The sequence below is a fragment of the Scaptodrosophila lebanonensis genome, unplaced genomic scaffold (assembly GCF_003285725.1).
Source record: "Scaptodrosophila lebanonensis strain 11010-0011.00,11010-0021.00 unplaced genomic scaffold, SlebRS2 tig00000085-arrow-pilon, whole genome shotgun sequence".
NCBI lineage: Eukaryota > Metazoa > Arthropoda > Insecta > Diptera > Drosophilidae > Scaptodrosophila > Scaptodrosophila lebanonensis.
In genome coordinates this window covers 3,366,232-3,387,177 of record NW_022060564.1, presented here as the reverse complement: position 1 = coordinate 3,387,177, position 20,946 = coordinate 3,366,232, and the positions used below count along the sequence as shown (strand labels likewise).

Sequence of the window (20,946 nt, the reverse complement as noted above, 5' to 3'; positions counted from 1 at the left end):
CACACGCCGTTTCAAAGGATTCTTTTCCGCAACCAAGATGGTGATCTTTGTGACTACGAATTGAGCACAGTCACCTTTGGTATAAATTGCGCCCCTTTTTTGGCCATTCGAGTCTTACAGCAACTTGCCAAAGACATCCACACACAATATCCGCTAGCGAGCCAAGTGATCTCCAACTTTATGTACGTGGATGACGTACTAGCGGGGGCACATACAATCCGCAGCGCGGTGGCGACCATTAATGAGCTGCGGGAAGCTCTGGGCACCGCTGGCTTTCCTTTAAGAAAGTGGACGTCCAACAATCGGGAGTTGCTACGAGATGTGCCTCGTGAGCACATGCTGTGCGTTGATTTTCTGGATCTCGAAGATGCCAGCACAGCAAAAACCTTAGGAGTCCGTTGGAAAGCCACAACAGATGAATTCTTCTTTGTAGTTCCCAAGGTTGAACTACAATCCTCCTATACAAAGCGCGAGGTCCTTTCTCATGTCGCTAAGCTATTCGATCCAGCGGGCTGGCTGGCTCCCTTTATCCTGCGCTCGAAGATGTTCATGCAAGAGCTTTGGCTGAGCGAGATCGGGTGGGATGACCCGTTGCCTCCTCAGTTGCATCGTCAATGGAACGAGCTCCTGCAGGAGTACCCCCAAATTAACCACATCCGCGTACCGAGATGGCTTAATTATGAACCCCAAGTATCCTTCCAGTTCCATGGTTTCTGTGACGCCTCCCAACGCGCGTATGGAGCCGCGCTTTACGTCCGGGTTCAATTCGGCAACGATGTGCGAGTGCATCTCCTCACAGCCAAGACGAGAGTGGCTCCGGTTAAGACCGTGTCCTTGCCACGGCTGGAACTGTGCGGTGCTGTCCTTTTGGCTGATATGGCTGCTGCCGTCCTGCCGAATCTCCCCCTTAGCAGCTACGACACTTTCTTTTGGACGGATTCGACGATTGTGCTGGCCTGGCTCAGCAAGCCAGCTTGCACTTGGACGACCTTCGTCGCCAATCGAATTGCAAGGATTGCTTCCGCCGCAGAGAAGTGGTCACACGTGCGATCCGAGCACAATCCGGCGGATTTGGCAAGCCGCGGTACGTCTCCGCAGGACTTGTGGTCAAATACCTTATGGTGGCATGGCCCTGATTGGCTCAAGTACCCTCATGCAGAATGGCCCCGTTTGGGTCTCCCGATGCTTGACACCGACATGGAGAAGCGCACCATTAGAAGCCATTTTGCGCAAGTGCCACCAGCTGCAGACTTCCTCGAACGTTTTTCTGACTTCGGCAGAGCTCTTCGGGTCACAGCGTACGTTCTTCGTTTGAGCCCACGATGCCGGAAGGCACGTCCCCAACGGCCCAGCGAGCTTAGCAGCACTGAGCTGGTCGAAGCTCAACGGGCCCTCATCATATGCACTCAGCGAAGGGAGTATCCGAAAGAGTTCCAATCCTTGGAGAAAAGGCAACCGGTGTCCTCGTCAAGCTCAGTCCATAATTTGAATCCCTTCTTGGATGAACACGGGATCATGAGATCGTGTGGTCGATTGGTGGCCTCTCGGACATTGAGCTATGATGAACGCCACCCTATTGTGCTCCCCTACAGTTGTTGCTTTTCTCGTCTCCTGGTCTTGTTCACTCATCGGCTTTCTCTACATGGAGGAAACCAACTCACAATTAACCTCGTCCGATCTAGGTATTGGATCCCGAGGCTGCGGGTCCTGGTCAAGTCTATTATCAACTCGTGCAAGGTGTGCCTTATCCACAAAAAGAAGCTCCAGACACAGTTGATGGGAGAGCTACCAGTACCACGGAGCACTTTCTCTCCGCCATTCACCCACACTGGTATTGATTATGCCGGCCCCTTCGAAATTAAAAACTACACTGGCCGTGCCTGCCTCATAACGAAGGGATACGTCTGCGTATTCGTTTGCTTCAGCACAAAAGCAATCCATTTAGAGGCGACTTCCGATTTGACGACCGAAAGGTTCCTGGCAGCCTTTGCACGTTTCGCGGCTCGACGGCGATGTCCAACGCAAATCCAGTCTGACAACGGCACGACCTTTGTCGGAGCGGCAAAAGCGTTGGATCGTGATTTCCTTGAGGCGACACGAGCTTGCATAACTGCATCCTATCCTCAACAGATCCTCTCCTGGCATTTCATTCCGCCCGGTGCTCCCCATATGGGTGGTTTGTGGGAGGCCGGTGTCAAGAGTTTCAAAGCTCTGTTCTACAAACACACTTCCGGTGTTAAATACACATTCGAGGAGATGTCCACGCTGCTCTGCAAGATTGAGGCGTGCCTTAATTCACGCCCAATCTCTCCGATGTCCGAGAACTCCAGTGACCTGCTGGCTCTTACTCCAGGTCATTTCCTGACCGGTGGCCCCCTTCTCTCCTTGGCAGAGCCAGAAATCCAAGAAGACGCAGTCTCCATTGTCAACCGTTGGCGTCGTCTCAAGGCCTTAAACCAACAGTTTTGTTTTCGTTGGAAAGACGAGTACCTGAAGGAGCTCCATAAGCGCAGCAAGTGGCAACAGCCCGCGCGGAATCTCCAATCAGGTGACATGGTGGTCATAAAGGAAGATAACATTCCTCCCAATGAATGGCGCCTGGGCCGTGTTCAAGACACATTTCCTGGCTCGGATGGCAGAGTCCGTGTAGTCGAAGTTCGGACTGCACGAGGCACCATCAAAAGGCCCATCGTTAAATTAGTCTTCCTTCCGTTCGAGGACAGCTCCACTGTCCAATGACTAACATTCCCAACGTCCGTTTCCATGCATAATTTTTTAATGTTTTTCCTCGCTTTTTCGTGCAGCTCTTTTCCCACAACCATGGCACCTCACAAGAACCGGTCGCACGGGAGCAAGCGTCGCATGGGAGTGGATTCGTTCCGCTGCAGAGTCTGTCGGGGAGTCCATCCCCTCCGCAAGTGTCAGCGGTTCCTGCGGCTTAATGCGGAAAAGCGGCTTAGGGCAGTGCTCATTAATCAGTACTGCCCCAACTGTCTGGCCCACGAGCACTCTGGAGCTGACTGTCGGAGCGGTGACCGGTGTCGGATCTGCGAAAAGGACCACCACACTTTGCTCCACATGCGGGAGCACGCACATCGTGGGACAACACGCGATCGTGCAGGCACCCCTCCCAGGCGGTCCGCCAGAGCGCCGGTCGTGGTCGAGCGCTTGCCGCGCCAACACGGACGAGGCCGTGCAGGCACGCCTCCAAGGCGGTCCGCCAAAGCGCCGTCCTCGTTGCCTGTCCCACAGGCTCCTACGCTCTCCTCACTCCTCCAACACGGGAAAACTCTGGTCATGCCCACGGCTGTCGTCCAAGTCGGTTCAGGGCGGAAATGGTTTGACGTCCGCGTCCTCCTGGATCCCTGCAGCCCTGTAAGCCGCATCAGCGAATCCTTCGCCAAAGGCCTGAAGCTGGCCAGTGTCCCGATCGGTGCCGAAAAAGCCTGCTCAGCCTTGGTGCGCTCCAAGCACAGCCCTTCCACCGAACTGGAGGTGATCCTGAAGGTGGAGGCCAAGGTCCAGCACCGGACCCCCTCGGCTGCAGTGGGCGAGTCGGTTCGGCGCCACTTCGCGCATCTGTCACTGGCGGACCCCAATTTTGACCGGCCTTCCACGGTCTTCCTGGTCTTCGGCGCTGATGTGTACCCAAAAATCATACAGCAAGGGCTGTTGCCGGGTCAAGCCGAAATCCCCGTCGCTCAGAACACCCTCTTCGGCTGGATCTTGTCCGGCTTCTGCAGCGGCTAAGCGCTTCCCAAGCCGTCCCCACGTTGTTTTGCAATGTATTGCAAGGGGGGCGGAATGTTCGCGTAAGAGGAGTGCGTACTGTCCGTCGGTCGTCGGCTGCCGACTTTGAATTCACCACACCGGCGACCGCCTAGCAGAGGCTTAGAATAAGTTTAGATTAGGCTTAGTTTTTAGTATTCGCATTGTATCGCAAGTGTGAAGTCAGCGCATGCGCGCCCCCAAATCGATTTAAGTTAATCTGTGAAGTTTTAATTGAAACAATAAACGACACCATCACCACATCAACTCGTCCTCTGCATTTGGTACTACACAGCGTCCACCCCACTACATTTTCAATATCGAACCCCATAGAGCTCAACTCTCTTTTATTAAGTTATTGAAGTTTTTATTTGAATAACTAAATAATAACTTTGTACTGATTAAAGCCATGATTTTTGTCAATAAATTTAGTTTTAGAAACAAGTAAGAAAATTGCTCAAAAATAAGTATAAGAAGCTGCGTAATTATTAGGTATACAAATTCATTTTATAACGAACAATCTGTTGTCTTGGATCGTAATTTCGAACTAAACTACTTTAAGCAAATTAGTCGTATTAAAATAACAAAATTAGTAATAAAGTATAGTCCCAAATGATTGAAAAGATATAAGATGTCTTCACAGCAAGCTAAATTTATACATAGAAATATAATAAGACTAATTATTTGCACTAATCGAATTAACATAATAACAAATAAGCTGAACATAGTTGTGGGTTCTCTAGCTGTAATCGTACAGAAGTTTTCAAATTTCTTATGGATGGAGGAATGGGTCATATATGTTACTATAACATGGGTCTGCCACATATCCGTCTAATTGTTAAAAACAATTTAAAGTATTCAATGTACCCTATCATTCTTCATTTAAGAAATGCGTTAACTATTGGCGGCGACTTAACGTTGTCCGCATTGGTCGATTTCTTGTGATTTCTTGGAAATGGGCCAATTGAAAACATGATGGCCAACTTCTTGCTTTTTGGTCTAGTATTCTTTTTTTTATTGCCTTCCTCTCTGTCCCCTTTGTATTCTTCTGTATTTTTCTGTATTCTTCGTGTACAAACGTTGGGCCATTTAATTTAAGCGGCTGCCATACATTTTACCAGCGCATATATTTCATTGCCTACCTTCTGGGGCTTGGCAAATTATTCACAATTTGTCATTTGTCTTTGATTTATTTGCATTTTAAAGGCTTTCAACGGCGACATCGCCACTGCTGGCATCGTTCTTGGCCGCAAGACGTTCTTGCTAGACTTGGTGGTTGGCTCGATGGCGGAGTGCGATGGGGGGGGAGTAATAAATTTGCAGCTTGTCTACCTTTCGGCTTTTGAAATGCGTGTGTGTGTGTGTGTTTGAGAGAGAGAGTGTACAGCAAATACTTAAACACAATTTGTAATACTTACAAACGACATTCAATTTCCACATGGTCTCCAAATACAGGCCGTTCACATTCGGATTTTCTGCACGGCACGTTATCGATTTGCCATCGTCGTCTGTGGTGGGCACAAAGCTCAGTTCGGAGCGTGTGGAGTTCTTCGATATGTCGTCCTATAATGGCCAGACAAGGAAAAACAAAGAGAGAAACCGTAATGAAAATATGCATGTAGTTGTAAGTTGAACATTTTTTGCTGCATTAATTAAGTTTTGAGATTTCTTGAGTCACTGCTTGTTCAAGTATTCTTTCAATGTGTGTGTGGGTCTGCACTTTTATTTATGCCGTGTGTAAATTTGTCGAAATATTTTATGTTGCAATTTAAAATTTATTGGCATGTGTTTGGGTTTTATGTGGCTTGTGTGGGTATTATAAATTTTATAGGACGGCAACAAAGCAGCACATAATTAGTTGTGTTTGTGTTGCAGTCCATGTGTGTATTTAAGTTTGTGTGTTGTGCTGTGCTGTGTAGTTTAAGGGCCATAAAAATGTTTTTTAACAACATTTTTAGCGCCCAACAGCGTTGTGGTTGCAGTGTCGGCACTTTTTTGCGCTTCTGCCCACCCACCAAGGCGCCAAAGTTGTTAAAAGTCTACAGAAAGGTGTGAAATATGCAGATATGTACAAGTTTATTTATCCCATAAAGTTTAGCAAGGGAGAGTGATGTATAGAGTGCGTGTGTGTGTGTGTTAGTTTAGTGTTAAAAGTGTGCAGGGAGCAGCGATAGTTTTTAAAGGAAGCACTTTAGGTTGATCTAGTCGGCATAAAAACGTAGCTGAGACAGCAACAATTTGTTGGTGCTCAAAGAATTTAAATTCAAAATACGAATACTAACAGCTGAGTCCAACTTTCGAAACAAAATCAATAAAGAAAATTTAAAAATAACGGCGGAAAATAGACGAAAATAAATTAAAGTGCTCATTTTATTTATTCTTTTTTTATGTTTGTTTTTCAGAAATTTTGACTGGGTGAACTGATTTTGATCTTTCTTTTGTCATTTGAAAGCAACATAATTATGAAACTACTGACATATTTTGTTAATATTAGTATTTTACAATTTTCATTCAAATTCCTCTACACATGACCATTCAAACTTTTCCTTTTCTCTTATGTTAAATTTTCTCAATATTTTGTTAAGTATTTGAGGGACTGTTAGTACTATTCCCATGAAATATAGCCTTTACCTTTTAGGTAAAAACTCTCGTAGGCTATATTTTATTAAACTTCTGAAATGCATGTCTAGTTCTTTCTGGCCAACCACCCACACATTAGGCTAAAAGTAGGGTACGAAAATGCATGTAAAACGTGTTCCATGGCTGCCGCATTACGGCAACTTTATGCTACATGGGAACTACTGAAAAACATTTCCGGTCTTTAAAAAATGTTGGCTAGAAACGGCAAAGCAATCAGCAGCATGCATGCACGTACCCGCTCCTACTGTACGAGTACTTGTGTGTGTTTCTGTGTGTTGGGGGGATATGCAAAACGGGCAGGCAGACAGACAGACAGACAGCTCGCCGCACTATACACAAGCATAAACAAAACAAAACAGTGGGCATGGGCCCTTGTCGAGGGTCTCTCGGCCCCTGGTCGGCGTCTGGGTATGCACATGCGTCGGCACAAAAATGAATTGCAACAAAATTGCGCTAAAACTCCCATAAATTTGTCTAAAGTTGAAGCAAGCCAAAAACAACAACAACAACAAAAAGAAGAAACAAAACTGAAAAAATAGGGTTAGAAATAAGGCAAAAGAAGTGACGTGCAGAAATGGAACAGCGACGGCCGGAGTTTATATCACATTATCTGTGTTTATTCTAACACCGATGCGAGGCGGACAGCCAGTGAGTGTGGGCCACGCCCAGAGGAGTTGGCACACTCGTATGTCTGCCCATGGCCAACAGTAGAATCGTGCGGGTGTAGTGTACGGGCACAGACCTGGCTAAGAGTTACGACCTACGTTTGTTTGGCATGACTGTGCAAACACAATAAGTTATCGAGCTGAACGTGAGTCAGTCAACAGGACTACGAATCATCCACTACAGCAGTATGTATGTACATACATATGTAGCTTCAACTCACGCTACACTAGCCACCATATGTATTGACACTATCTGGGACTTGTCGTAAAAAGCGTTAGGGACAAAGGAAAGGAACAAACGTTTAACCCTTTTCTCATGCGGGGAAAATTAAAAGTAAAGACAGCAAAGAAATTATAATGAACATAATACTAATTGCGAACAAATTTATAAATGTTGGAGTGCACAAAAATTCAATCCGTAAATATTGGTCGACTATAAGTGAAAAAAGTATCTAACTTAACTTTATTATGAAAGATAAGTTGAAATAGAAATGCGAGAGATAATGGCATATTTGCAGTTTATGTTAACTATTCTGGGAGATTTCAGCTTATATCTAAGAATATATAAGATATATAAGATATCTGCTGGTGTCACACAAATAAAAAACAAATACGAGTATGGGATGAAATACTTACAATCTTAATGATAAAAAAAAACCATAGAATCATATTCAACGAACTGTTGTGTTAACCAATTTTTGAATTAAATGTAACTTTGCATAACTTTATTTTACTTTTACATTAATTAGCAGGTGAATAGTTTGGAAAAATAAGTTTAAATGCAAATGCTTTATCAGTTTATTCAGTTTCTTTGTTACTTCATTGGCACTTAACTCTTCTTATTACAATAATAATAATATTAAAAATAATAAATAAATAATAAATAAATAATAAAAAAATAATAAATAAATAATAAATAAATAAATAATAAATACTAAATAATAAAAATAACAATCACATAAAATATAACATACATAAAAAATATCCTAATATAAATAATCATCATCAATAAAAATCCCCTCCTCCCTAATCCCTCCTAATCATCATACTAAATAATCCCATACCCCATCCTCATAACAATAAACTACATATAATACACTCCATACATATCCTCCTCCTCCCTCCCTATCCATCTCCATCCTACTCCCTCCTACCCTACCTTATATCATCACTCCCTCAATCCTCCTCAATCTCCTACCACTACTACCTCCCCCTCATCCTACCTCCCTCCCTCCTCCATATACTACTACCCTCCATCCTCACTCACTAATCCCATCCTCAACTCATCAATTTATCGTTAAAGCGCAACATTAATATTGCTCGCCTCTGTATAGATATTACGACTTGGAACTTTGTCTAATGGAATTAACATCAGCAGGTGGTGGGGGTGTGTGTGTAAACATATTGCTTTCGGTGATTAATGTTTTCAATAATTCCACGTGAATTTAGAATTAAGTGAATCAGCTTTGAATGTATTTCGTAAAACATTATTCGCTGACACGTTAATATTGTTTGGTATTTTAATTGACATTTAGTGTTTGGTTAAGCCTTAAGTTGATTTGGCGCAATTGCAGCATAATTAAATTATGAAATTATTCATGGCTTACAAAAAACATATGAATATGACGTGTTTAAATGAGATTTTGGCATCCTTTGGCCTGTTAGAAGCAGAGAGAGGAGAGAGGAGAGAGGAAATCCCGGACAATTATAAACAACAACAAAGTTGTTCTTACACTTCCCTCAAAAAGTATTAGCGTGTATTATTTTTGGTGTAAGCTCCTTTTTCAGTCGATAGCAGCATGCATATTGATTTGTTAATCTACATTTGCCGGCTAGTGTCCTTTTACTATGCTGTCTGCTGATGTGGACCGTCTATGCCTGCAGTGCGTCGTTTGGTTGCTTATGTGCGAGTGTGTGTGCGTGCTTTGTATATATGTGCATGTGTATGAGTGTGTATGTGCGTGTGTGTGTCGGTATGTGTGTTTGCCTATGCCGCAAGTACGTCAATTGCGGTCATGCTGGCAGCTGTGCCTCAGACTTGGCCACAACACACAGAGTGCAGACTTCATCAGAGTACTCATGTGTGTGTGCCTGTATACATACGAGTATAGTATACACAAATGTATGTGTGTTTGAATGTACAAACATGCATACAGTACGACCCACATTTCCACTCACCTTTGTGCGTCGTAATTGCCGTTTTCCCTTGTACCAAGTGATGATGGCATTTGGACGCGAGCCAGCCGATTCGCATGTGACTTCATAGCGCCGATCGGCAACCATTGAATTGGGCTGCTCAGCTATTTTCACCGTCAAAGGTTTCACTGCAACAACAGAAACAAAGCATTTATACTATACATACTATTATGCTTAGTAGTATATAGGAAGTTGAAGTTGGCGTTCAACTTTATGCCACTCGATTAACATGCAAAGTACGAGCCCCACCCCCCCTCCACAACCCAATCAACCCTACCATTTAGACGCACTTTTGTGGGCGTCAACTCGACTCACTCAACACGCTACACTATTTCGCTAATTGCAGACACACGCACGCACATACACTTCTGTGGATGTGTGTGTAAGTGCAGGTAAAATGAAAAAGGCACATAATAATTTACAGCATAAAATTATGCCGCAGGGCTTGCACTGACTTCTCTAGGTGTTGCCCTTTCAAATAAAAAATAAAGAACCCCACAAAGTGGATTTATATTCTGCCAGATGTGGACTTTGAGTGTTATGTTTCATTTTAACATTTAAAATTGTAAGCTTAACTTCTGCTTTATAACTTAATATATGTATTAAATAGAATTTTATCTGAAATTTGAGGTTGGCTTTTTAAAGACTTAGTTATTCCTTATAGCAAAAGATTTTTGCTACATTTTTAGTAGCATCTTTATGATAACTAAATAAAGATCATTACTAGATACTACATTTATTATTTGAAATGAAATTTAACACGATGGTTGATTTTAGTTTTAGTTTTCTGTTTAATATTTCATTCCTTAACTTGGCTGACTTCGCGTTAAAGCTGAACAGTTTTTTCGACTAATAACTAAACAAAAAATGCTGTCATTTCTAATGCGATTTATCGAACATTACACAGCACATCAAAGGACATATGCATGTCCTTCAATTGCAATGAATGTCAATGTAATAAGGCGAATATTTTTAAAACACAGATTATAATTCTAAGGAAACCAATTGAGTTATTGTATTTGTCTGCAAATTATGTGAGTCCGTGATCGTATTTTTTACTTAACTTAACTTAACTTTTTGCGAATACAACAATAATTTTGTTGTTGATTGTTGTTAAATTGTTTTAATTCGAGCTATATTTAAGCAATGTCTATTTAGAGTGATCAGATTACAGAGTATGTAATCTCTTCATAGATAATGAGTGCTACGATCGAATAAATTAGGAAGATTTTAGTAACATGCGTTGATAATAGTATTTGCATTATGCAGGAAAGCTAATTTCTAATTTACAAATCGATAATACTGCAAGCTGAACTCCAGTTGACTTCATTTTAAACTGAATAATATATTCTTGATAAAACACTTTTTTAATTATTTTATTAAAGAGAATTTTTCATTTCATTCTCTTCGATTTTTCCTACAAATTATGAATTATTTTGTGATAAGATTTCGCGCTCTGCAACGTGTTCCACTTTATTCAAAATTTATAACACTGTCGTCTCTAATTTAATTTGGAATTTAATAGGCCTGATAAAATTGGAAAGGTTGCCAGCGCAAGACGTTTTGTTTACATGCTTTGTAAAATATGCACAACAATTAGCAATTTGTGTCTATTACATTTAACTGCCAACTCAAAGAGGAGGCTAACACGGACACGAAAGAAGGCTGAAATGCTGCCGTCGCCATAGCCTCACAGGCCTATCGTGTTTGTAGCCCGTTCATTCTTTGCATATGACGCGAAGCCTATGTAGGAGGAGGAGCGGGGGAGGAGAAGGAGGAGGATGGGCGGGCCAGCCGCCCATCTCTTGACACTCATTCATTTTTGTTAACATGTAATTATTTAATTAGAGCCTTGGCGGCCTCATAATAGCAGCAGAAGTACTGGAGACCTGACAAACACAACAACATGACAACACTTGCTATAATGATGGCTGTGCACCCGAGATCCAGATCTGGGAAGCCATTCCTCAAGTTCCCCAACACATGCCCCCACTTACGATGCATATCCAGTATGAAGCTTTTCTCCTTGGGCTTATCCAATTGTGTATTCAAGGCCTGACATGTGAATACGGAATTCAAATCGGTGCGCTGCACTGACGGCCACAGCAGACGATTCTCGATAACATCGCCGGAATTGTGCTCGTTTTGATTGTCGACAAGCAGTCCATTTACGAGCCAGCGGACCTGCGGTTGTGGGCGACCTGTAAGCAGACGTTCAAGGAATGAGAATACTCGAGAAAGTCCAAACTAGAACTAAGCGAAAAATGGCGCAAATTAAAAAGTCAAGCTTGAAAAAATACCAGAAACACAAAACTGAGAAACGAAGTAAGGCAAAATAAAATAAACAAAAGCAAAATAAAGCCAAGCGGCACTTTTGGTCTCAGGTTTTTGTGATATTTTCATTTTGGGTTTTTTTTTTTTCGTTCAAAAGCTTTTAAGGAAATTAACAGGAAATTGTCTAGCAGGGCATGCGGATATAGCTCTGTTTATATGTGTGGGTAAAACAGAAAGAGCGAGATGGTGAATATTATGCGTATGTGTGTATACACTCGAAGCAAAGGTGGGTACATTTTGTAGAAAAGTTGGCAAGAAATTTAACAAATTCTTAGTTAAATTTAACTAACATATTTGAAGAAAATAAATTAGCAATTAGGTATTAATTTAAATGAAAGATAAGCGCATGATTTGTCTATTTCGTCTTAAGATTCATTGTCGTTTTTTTTTTTTTTGCTGAACCTTTATAGCATTTTAATTAAATTTTTTTAAATGTAAGGCACTACTTCAATCTCCAATTCAATTAGAATATAGTTTCGAATTCGAATTTTAAATATGACAGCATTTCCGATTTTTAAAAAAATGTTCAGCCAAAATAAAAAACTCCCTTTTGAACGCATGTTTACATAGAAAGTTAATGAATAAAAAATCCGGAAATATAGAATTTTCATACCACACTGTGTGCAGGAATTTAAACAGAATCTCAAGGAAATGATTTCTACGGCAAGTAGCAAAGAAATCTCTGGCGAAAGAGACGCCAAAGGCATTCTTTCTAAGTGATCGTAACGATCTCACCTTTGTATAGTGATTTTATTCATGATTTGAAATCGAAATATAAGTCTTGAATAAAATATGTATTTTTTGTACAACTGAACAATTTCTGATATCGTTAACTTGTCGAATTGTTTATTTTAAAATAAAAATAGCATTCGTAAATAATTATAAATAATAATAGTTTAAAAACCAACTCACAAACATTTAATAGGCATCAAAAAACTTTTATGCAAAATTACTTATATCGTAGAAAAAAGCAAATCATTAAAATAAAGAATAATTTTACATGTTTACAAATGTTATCTAAAAAAATCGATTCATTTTTTGGAAATGGCTTTTTCGAGTGTATGTCTATGTAGGGTTTAGATTGTCTCTACTTACCGCCCACCACTCGACAAGTGATAACAATATCATCGCCCTCCTGTTTGGGGCCCAATTGTGTGCCATTCAGCTGACGACCCCAACGGTCCAGTATGATGGGCTGCTCCGGAAGTACTAAAAAGGCAAGAGTAACAGCAACGGCAACAACATTAGGAACATAGCTCATGTATGGACAGACAGCTTATTAAGTAGTAGACAGCAGAGTAACAGCAACAATATCAGCGATAACAACAACAACACGGCAACAGGTTCAACAAGCGTATTGACATTGACGTTGACACTGACACCGACACCGACACTGACACTCGCAATGATTTCATTTTCAATACTCACTTATTACAGACAAATTGAAACGGAAGCTTTGCGTTTGACTTGTGCGAAAATCCACACGACAACGGTAAATGCCTTGATCATGACGTTTGATATCCTGCAAAATTGTTTTGTAAATTATTGTGTGAAAAGGAAACAGATAATTAGCATAACACACATACACCCACACAAAGGTAGGTGTGATATGTGCGCTGGTGTATATATAATGGAATGACCATATAATTTCAAATTATTGCATGTCACCCAGCCATATTGTTGGGGCTTGGTCTGTAAACTTGCAATGCGATTGTGCCAAAATATAAGATTTGTATCAAAAATTGTAGACTAGGCCCTAGTTGTATTTATGGATACGTTCAGGCAAAATATGTTAAATGTGCACACTGGAAATAGTACAACTTGAAGTCAATTCTTTTAAAGGGGAAAAGAAATGGAAACCAAATAGTTTGCATTTAAATTCCTTTCATTTAAAAAGTCGGCCAAGTTCATAGATTTGAAATGTAGAACTATTGTTTATAGACTTTTTAATTATTTTCAATAATAATAAGGGTTTTACATAATTATTGAAAGAAGTCTGTGTTGCACGTTTCCTAATCGCTAGATTTGAGCCTTTTTAAACAATGGTATCTTCAATTGAATTCTCCACAATAATCACTAACAACAGGGCTTAGAAGTTCTTAAACAAATTAAACTTGTTCTGCAAAATGTTGTATGCTTTCGTTTCTTTGTATATCATACTAATGCAAGAGTTCATTTATTTTGCTCAGAATAAGGTCAACTGAGTCGAAATCTTTTCTTTTTATATGCTTATCAAATAAAATCGAATGATTTAAAAATAACAAACTTAAACAAACGTTTTAGTTTCATTTTAAAAATAAACATGTTTTCAATTGTTTTCAATTGAGATATATACATTTGTTTTCCAGATAAACGAAAACAATACATTATTTGAGCACCATCATATCAATTCTAACATGTTAAGAACAGCTTAAATGATGGATTCTCTTTATTAATTTTCAAATAGTCATAACTTATTTGCTGTACTTGTATTAAATGACAATAAGCTTTAAGCGCTTGCTCTAACTCTTTCACAAATACACTCCAGTAGAGAGATTAAGCGCTGATTAACATTTATATTATTTCCACACACCTGCATTCTACCCTCGAGTAGATTCTAAAGGAATTTAAAATCATAAACATAATTAAGCAGAGCTATGGCTAATATTTAAAAGTGTTGTTTTTATTTAAAAATTTAAAACATAATATCATGTGTTAAACGCATTTTCGTATTAATAAACATTCAGCAATGGCTAAGCTTTAAAAGTGCTGTTTTGAAATATTATAAATATATAAAATATCATGTATTAAGCTCAATAACATTAATAGACATTAAGCAATATTTTAAGAGCATTACTCATTAAATTAAATTTGAAATCGTTAATTCGCGTATGAAAGGCACGAGGCAGTCATTAAAAAGGCGGGTTAATTAAATCCTTACTTAATTGTATAGCAATTGATTTAATTTATGTTGTAATAACTACAATTGCTGTTGTGCCCCATGCCCCCTAATGGTTAGGGGGCACGACATTTTTAGTCTATAATTTATGGGCACATTTTTGCTACCTTGTTTGTCCATATTATGAAATTTATGCATTTGTGCGAATTTATGTGCCTTCGTGTGCATTTCACATTCATTTCACAATAATACATGCAGTTAGTTAGTAAGCCAGCCGAATGGGGCAGGGGCCTATTGAAGAGGGCCCCCCAATGGAGCTAATAGGCATAACAACTGGCTGACAGAGAGAGGTGGGAGCGCGATGAGATTTGTGGCTGACTGGCACTTCGGATCAACTAAGTTGGCCTTTAAAAGTTAGCTTGGGGGTTTCATTTTTATTTACTGCTTCGTCTGTGGTGCTAGGTAAGTTGAAGTATCAAATACAACCGCACAACCACACATAGCACCACACATGAGTGTGTGTGTGTTGCATGACAAAAACGGTAAATCAAGTTATCTGTAAACATGCAAGACATTAATAAACATTTCGCGTGCACAAGGCAATTTAACAACTTTTGATATCTAAATTTGTTTTCGCTTTGCCATAGCTTGTATATTTTTTTTCGCTCCATGTTTGCTATTTCCTTTCAGCTCGTTTTTATTCTGCTCTTGTTTTTTGTTTCTCGTTTTTCCTCATTTTTTGTTGTCCAACCAAATTTGGCGCATTTGCTTTGCGCTGCTAATCCTTCACCCTCTCTGGTCGTCCTGGCACATTTCGTATGCCACATGCAACTACGCAAATATATACAAATAGTGATATGTTTTTTTTTGCACGCTTTTATTTCCATTTGATTTTCATTTAATTCATATAAATATCACACTTTATTCCATATTGCAAATGTATTTTATTAGAGCTGTTGCTCTCCATTTATTATATTTATTATTTCTGCGGCAAAGTCCGTTTAGGGGTTATGTTTTTCCATTTGCTATTTCCTTTTTTTTTGTTCATCTTACCACAAAATGTTAAATATTTGATTGGAAATCCTTTTCCAATTTCTATAATTTTTGCACTAAGCGCGCAGCATTCTTTATTTTCAATGCATTTATTTATTTAGCACGCCATCTCGATTGTTTTTTGTTTAATGTTTGCTGCAATTGAAAGCTTTGCAAATTAAAAGTGGCTCGGAAAAAGTGAGTTCTGCTGGTTATCTGCTCATTTTTATTTATTTTCAAGTTCATTTAAATTTTATAGAATTTTCAAATGCAATACTGATGGGCTGCTGAACAGCGTGGGGCTTATGTGTGGGTTGTTTTTGTTTTATTAAAAGAGTTTTCATTTTGTATTTGTTTGCATTTCTATCTACTAATTGGTTTCAAAAGTAACGTAAAACTGTAGCGTAAATATTGTTAGTTATATAAAGAATTTAGAAAACAAAAGACATTCAAACAAGTTGCTCATGAAGCTACTAGTTAAAGTAATTGGCAAAACTATTTTTAATGAATTGATAATCATTAATTTGTTGATTTTCTTTAAATAATATGGTTAATACCTCAACAATATTACGGTAGGACTATGACTATTGACTATGAACATATTTATTAAAGTAAAATATTCAACCGCTACATAATAGTTAGGTGTTAAGTCTTTAATATTAAATATTCCCCACAAAACTAGTTAATAAAACGCTATAGGTGTTTGATGTTTGAAGAATAATTCTCAATTTTAGGAATTCTCATTAAATTAACTCTAAATAACACTTTCTTAACTAAAAACTAGTTCTTTATAATTTATAAACACAATTTTTTAAGTATGCCCTTCTTTTTAGAGAATTACCAAAATTTATGAAAATATGTTGTTTTCAGTAAAAAAAAAAACATAAAAGCACCGATCTTTAAAATCTGAGCCGAACACAAGTGATTCTCTAAGCATTTGCTTTGTATTTTTAAACCGAAACGTACCGTGCACCTTACTGAACTAATGTAAGGCTCTTAACGTTGTGCTCCTAGTTTAAAAATCAATTTAAACAAAAAATATGTGAAAATAAAGAATAATGATCTGGCACAACCACGAGTTTAAATAACGGCTTAAGTAGTTGCACGCTCATTCACATCAATTACAGACATTGGTAATGCCCGGAGTCCTTCGTAGGTTGCCAGCCTGCTGTGCTGGCCAACTACCAAGCAAAAAGCGTAAATTAATCCTTAATTTAAAATGGGCGCCAGCGCACATACACACCCACTCATGTAGTCTCTTACCCCCCCACCCCCGTACGCCCAATGCTTACCTTAATTTCCAAGGTTGCTGGTTCCGAGTCGAAATGGAACTTGGCACGTGAACCGAAGACCTCCGGGGCTGACCAGTGGCGTGGTTGCTCGGTGGCCATTTTATCGCGAACATCGAAGCTGCAAGCAGAGAAATAAAAAGAAAAGCAATTGTAGCCAGGAAGAAAAACATTATGGTACATTCACACACACACACACACGCACACCTAAGTATGCTAGAACTGTGGGCGGATGCGGGCTTGCAAATTAAATCAGCTTGGAATCTATTTTCGTTGGCGATTGCATAACAAACATAATGCTGAACAAATGTGTTGAAATGGGAACAACAACAACAAAAAATGGGCGTATACATCCACTTACAAATTAATGAACCCCCTGTTATATACGTAATTCCCGAATTCTGGAAAGGGAAAACTTAAGTGGAGGAGGTGCGCTTACTTCTTTAAAGCAAAAGTGAAAACAGAAAAATAAAAAGAATCTGCGCGCGAAAATTTACGTAATTTATTTAGCAGTGTCATTAGGCAAACAAAGCAGCTGTGTGTGGGCGTGGCTAGCGATGTTGTTGTTGTTGTTGGTAGGTGGAATATATATGCAGCAGATAAAAATTTCAGCTGCAGATCTTAAGCAGCTGCCCCATTAGCTGCTGCATTTAATGCCGAAACTTTTCGTGCCAGCCCTAAAGGAGAATTACTGCTTTTTAAACAAATAAATATTATAAATTTATATTTAAAATATTCTGGTTGTAGGAAAAGAAATGAAGTAGTTATTTTCTACACTTTTTACTGAAAGAGTTCGAATCAATAAAGCTAAAAAGCTCTTCTTCCAATTTATTTATTTCTTCCATTAAAGGAAATTTACTGCTTTTTAAACAAATAAATATTATAAATTTATATTTAAGACATTCGGGCTGTAGGAAAATAATTGAAGTACTTATTTTCTACACTTTTTACTGAAAGAGTACGAATCATTATATATTTATTGAACTCACACCTATTCATTATAATTTAAAAAACTCTTTTTTGATAACCTAAATGAAAAGCTACTTTCATTAGATTAAATATTCTGTGAGCGCAGTAAATAAAGCTCAAAAGCTCTTCCTCCAATTTATTTATATCTTCCACCTCAAGCAACTACAAGTGAAGACCCATAATATAATGAATACCTCAAGCTGTAGACAACAAATGATAAAGTCATAATAAAGTGGAAGCGAGCAAAAGAGTTAGCACAAGTCATAATTGCATCAGCATTCTAATGGTCAAGGCTGTTCGACAATAACGTCGTAATGAAGTGGCCACAGACTCGGGCACTTATTCACAATCCATTTACAACGGCATCGACAGCAACACATAAACATTGCCGGCACTCAGCATGCAAATTGCATCTTCATTGTGACATTTTCATGCCATGCTCCGCTTCCTCTTTTATAATTTTTCTTTTTCTTCATCAAATTAAATTTTCTAGCTGCTTGTCCCGTTTCATTACACTTGCATTTTGCATTTGTTGTTGTTGTTTTTGTTGTCGTTGTCGTTGTCGTTGTTGCTGCAACCTGCTGCAGGCCTAAGAACTGTTATTAAGTTTGGTCCGCAGTTGCATTTTTTACTTTCGCACGCCTCACTCGAGTTTCTTTTTTATATATAAGTATATATACATACACACTTATACGAGTACTCGTCGCTATCGTAAACTCTGCCTTAATTGAAAAGAAAGGAGCCAGCATAAAAATATAAAATAAAAAAAACTGGGTCGCTTGACTGCACTTTGGCCGCATGTATGTATGGCTGCAACAACCGTGGCATGCAGCAATTAAGTTGTTGCATTTGCGCCCAAGTGTTGTCGGCGGCAATGGCGGCACTCGCCACTCGACCGCCCGCATAAATTATTGTGTATTGCAAGAGGAACAGCAGCAACCGTTGCATACAAAAGGGCGCTTAACGCACAGCAACAAAAACAACAAAGGAAATGACGATTTCAATGTTGGCGGCCTGTTCAAGTTTCAATGTTGGCCAATTGTTTTTTCCCCCTCCAGCATAATAAATTTTACAGACTTGCCAATACAAATACAAAACCGGTTCGTTCGTTAGTAAGAAACTGAACGCATTGTGGCATAAAGTTTGTAATTTATGGATAGGTAGACATGGAATTAAGCTTACAATTATTTTTCGTAAAGCCAATAATTTCTTTTAGTAGACTGCCTTCTATTCCGGTTACAATAAAGCTCTTGCTACTCCATAGCAAGCATTAATGTTTGTTATTCCGTGTGCTCTAATTATGCGTCCCTTTTGAAATAGTTTATTCTACTTATTTGTAAGCTTTTATTCATAAATGATTAACTTGAATGTTTCAGTTTTTTTGTTTCAAAATTAAATTACATTTTTCCAGCTTCCGCTTATCTTTTAAATTTAATCCACTTCACTTAAGTTCTTAAACAAGTTTAACTTCATTTTTCATTATTTTTGTTGTATGCAGCTTTCTTGCGGCTGGGCTGCTCAGCTTAATTACTAAATTAGGTAAACATAATTAGCTTAATGCCGTGCGACAGCAACAACAACAATCACAATGCCTGCAGCTGACGGAAACGCAAAATAAAATCACACATCAAGCACTTATCACTGGCAGACAGACAGCGGAAACTTTGCCCTCCAGTCTGTAAGAGGAAACAAAAACTGTAGCATACTTTTGTGAGGTCTGCTAAATTCCAACGATTTAAAGGCAACGAGCGCTCGTTTGCATTTAATTAAATGTATAAACACGCATCCTTACACACACACACACACACAGGCACATATCCACAAAAGCTCACAGTGGCGGACAATGCGCCAAATGAGCCTATCCACCACACACATATAGATAAGATAAATATAGAGATGGCAAAATAATGAAATCAACAAACAGTATAGTCGAAATGAAAACAAAACAATTTAATAACATACCGAAAATTGTATCAAATAAATTATTTTTGGTAAATATAATAAAATTAAACACCTAAAAAAGACATGCAACATCTAATTTATTTAAAAAGAAGCATAGCTTACAAATAGCAGTCATTCAACACGTTTTCATTAAAATTCAACAAATGGTATCTTTTCCCATTTTATTACTTTAACAATTCAACAAATTACTCAAACTTTTGTGGAATTGTTACAGCCGCAATAAACACATAATTTATTTAAAATTAAGAATTGCTTACAAATAGCAGTCATTCATAAAGCTTTCATTAAAATTCAACAAAATTCGTAATATTTTTCCCATTTAAAATTTTACAAAAGTATAATGAAATTTCGAGGAAAAATGAATGAAAATGAGTAAAAAAAATATATTTGTATTTTTTTTTTGATTTGAATAATTCGTGAGTAAGCATTCCTACCATCTCTAAGCCCACACTCGCCTATCTCTTTGTCCATTGTACTCACCTGTATAAAGGTATGCCCGCATTATCACGAAACCATAAGACCATAACAACATCATCCAATGGCGCTGCTATGGGACAGGGCAGCGACACTGATTTACCCTCGACGGCATCAATGTCCTTCGTTCTAACTGTATGTGTGAATACGTGTATATGTATATAGAATTGTTTGCGATGGTATGTGGGTTGTGTAGGTGGCCAAATCGGGGCACATAAGTCAGTCGCCGCATGCCACGCACGTCGTTTGTTCATTTGTTTGCATTAGTAGACGAAAAGGAGGGGAACAAGGCGGTGTGGTCGCCATTTTGTTTTGGATAGCGTATGCCCCATCCGGCCGTTGGTTAAGCCAAATTATGTTGTCGTCGTTGCGCATTATGGTCAACATCAGCAACAGCAGCAGCAGCGGCAGTGGCAGCGGCAGCGACATAGGCAGCGACAGCATCAGAGTCCAGAATTTCCATCGACATTGGCATATGCGTAGATTTTATGCGTTTATGTTGGTCGGTTGGTTGGTCATGGAAATAGAAAATAAATGCGTAAAATTTGTTAATTAAATGTCGGTTGGCTGGTTGGTCTCCTGGTCGGCCGGCCTTTCTGTTAGCCTGGCTTTTAGCAATTAAACGTTGATGGCAGCTTAATTTCTACGTAATTACAAACGCGTAAATTTTTATGTGCTGCTTATTTATTTATGCGTAAATGTGTGTACCAATGCTTTTGAGCGCACACGCTTAGCAATT

General features: G+C 39.1%; 1 protein-coding gene across 1 annotated transcript in view; it reads right to left on the bottom strand.

Annotated features, from left to right (window-relative positions):
- Positions 1-20,946, bottom strand: part of LOC115626578 — a 93,588-nt gene that overhangs the window by 44,528 nt on the left and 28,114 nt on the right. The window contains exons 3-9 of the mRNA XM_030521959.1: positions 20,214-20,340; positions 16,806-16,923; positions 13,032-13,125; positions 12,699-12,812; positions 11,267-11,470; positions 9,252-9,397; positions 5,187-5,331 (exon numbers count right to left, since the gene is read on the bottom strand). Coding sequence (XP_030377819.1) covers positions 5,187-5,331; positions 9,252-9,397; positions 11,267-11,470; positions 12,699-12,812; positions 13,032-13,125; positions 16,806-16,923; positions 20,214-20,340 — 948 coding nt within the window. The remainder of the gene's footprint in view (positions 1-5,186; positions 5,332-9,251; positions 9,398-11,266; positions 11,471-12,698; positions 12,813-13,031; positions 13,126-16,805; positions 16,924-20,213; positions 20,341-20,946) is intronic.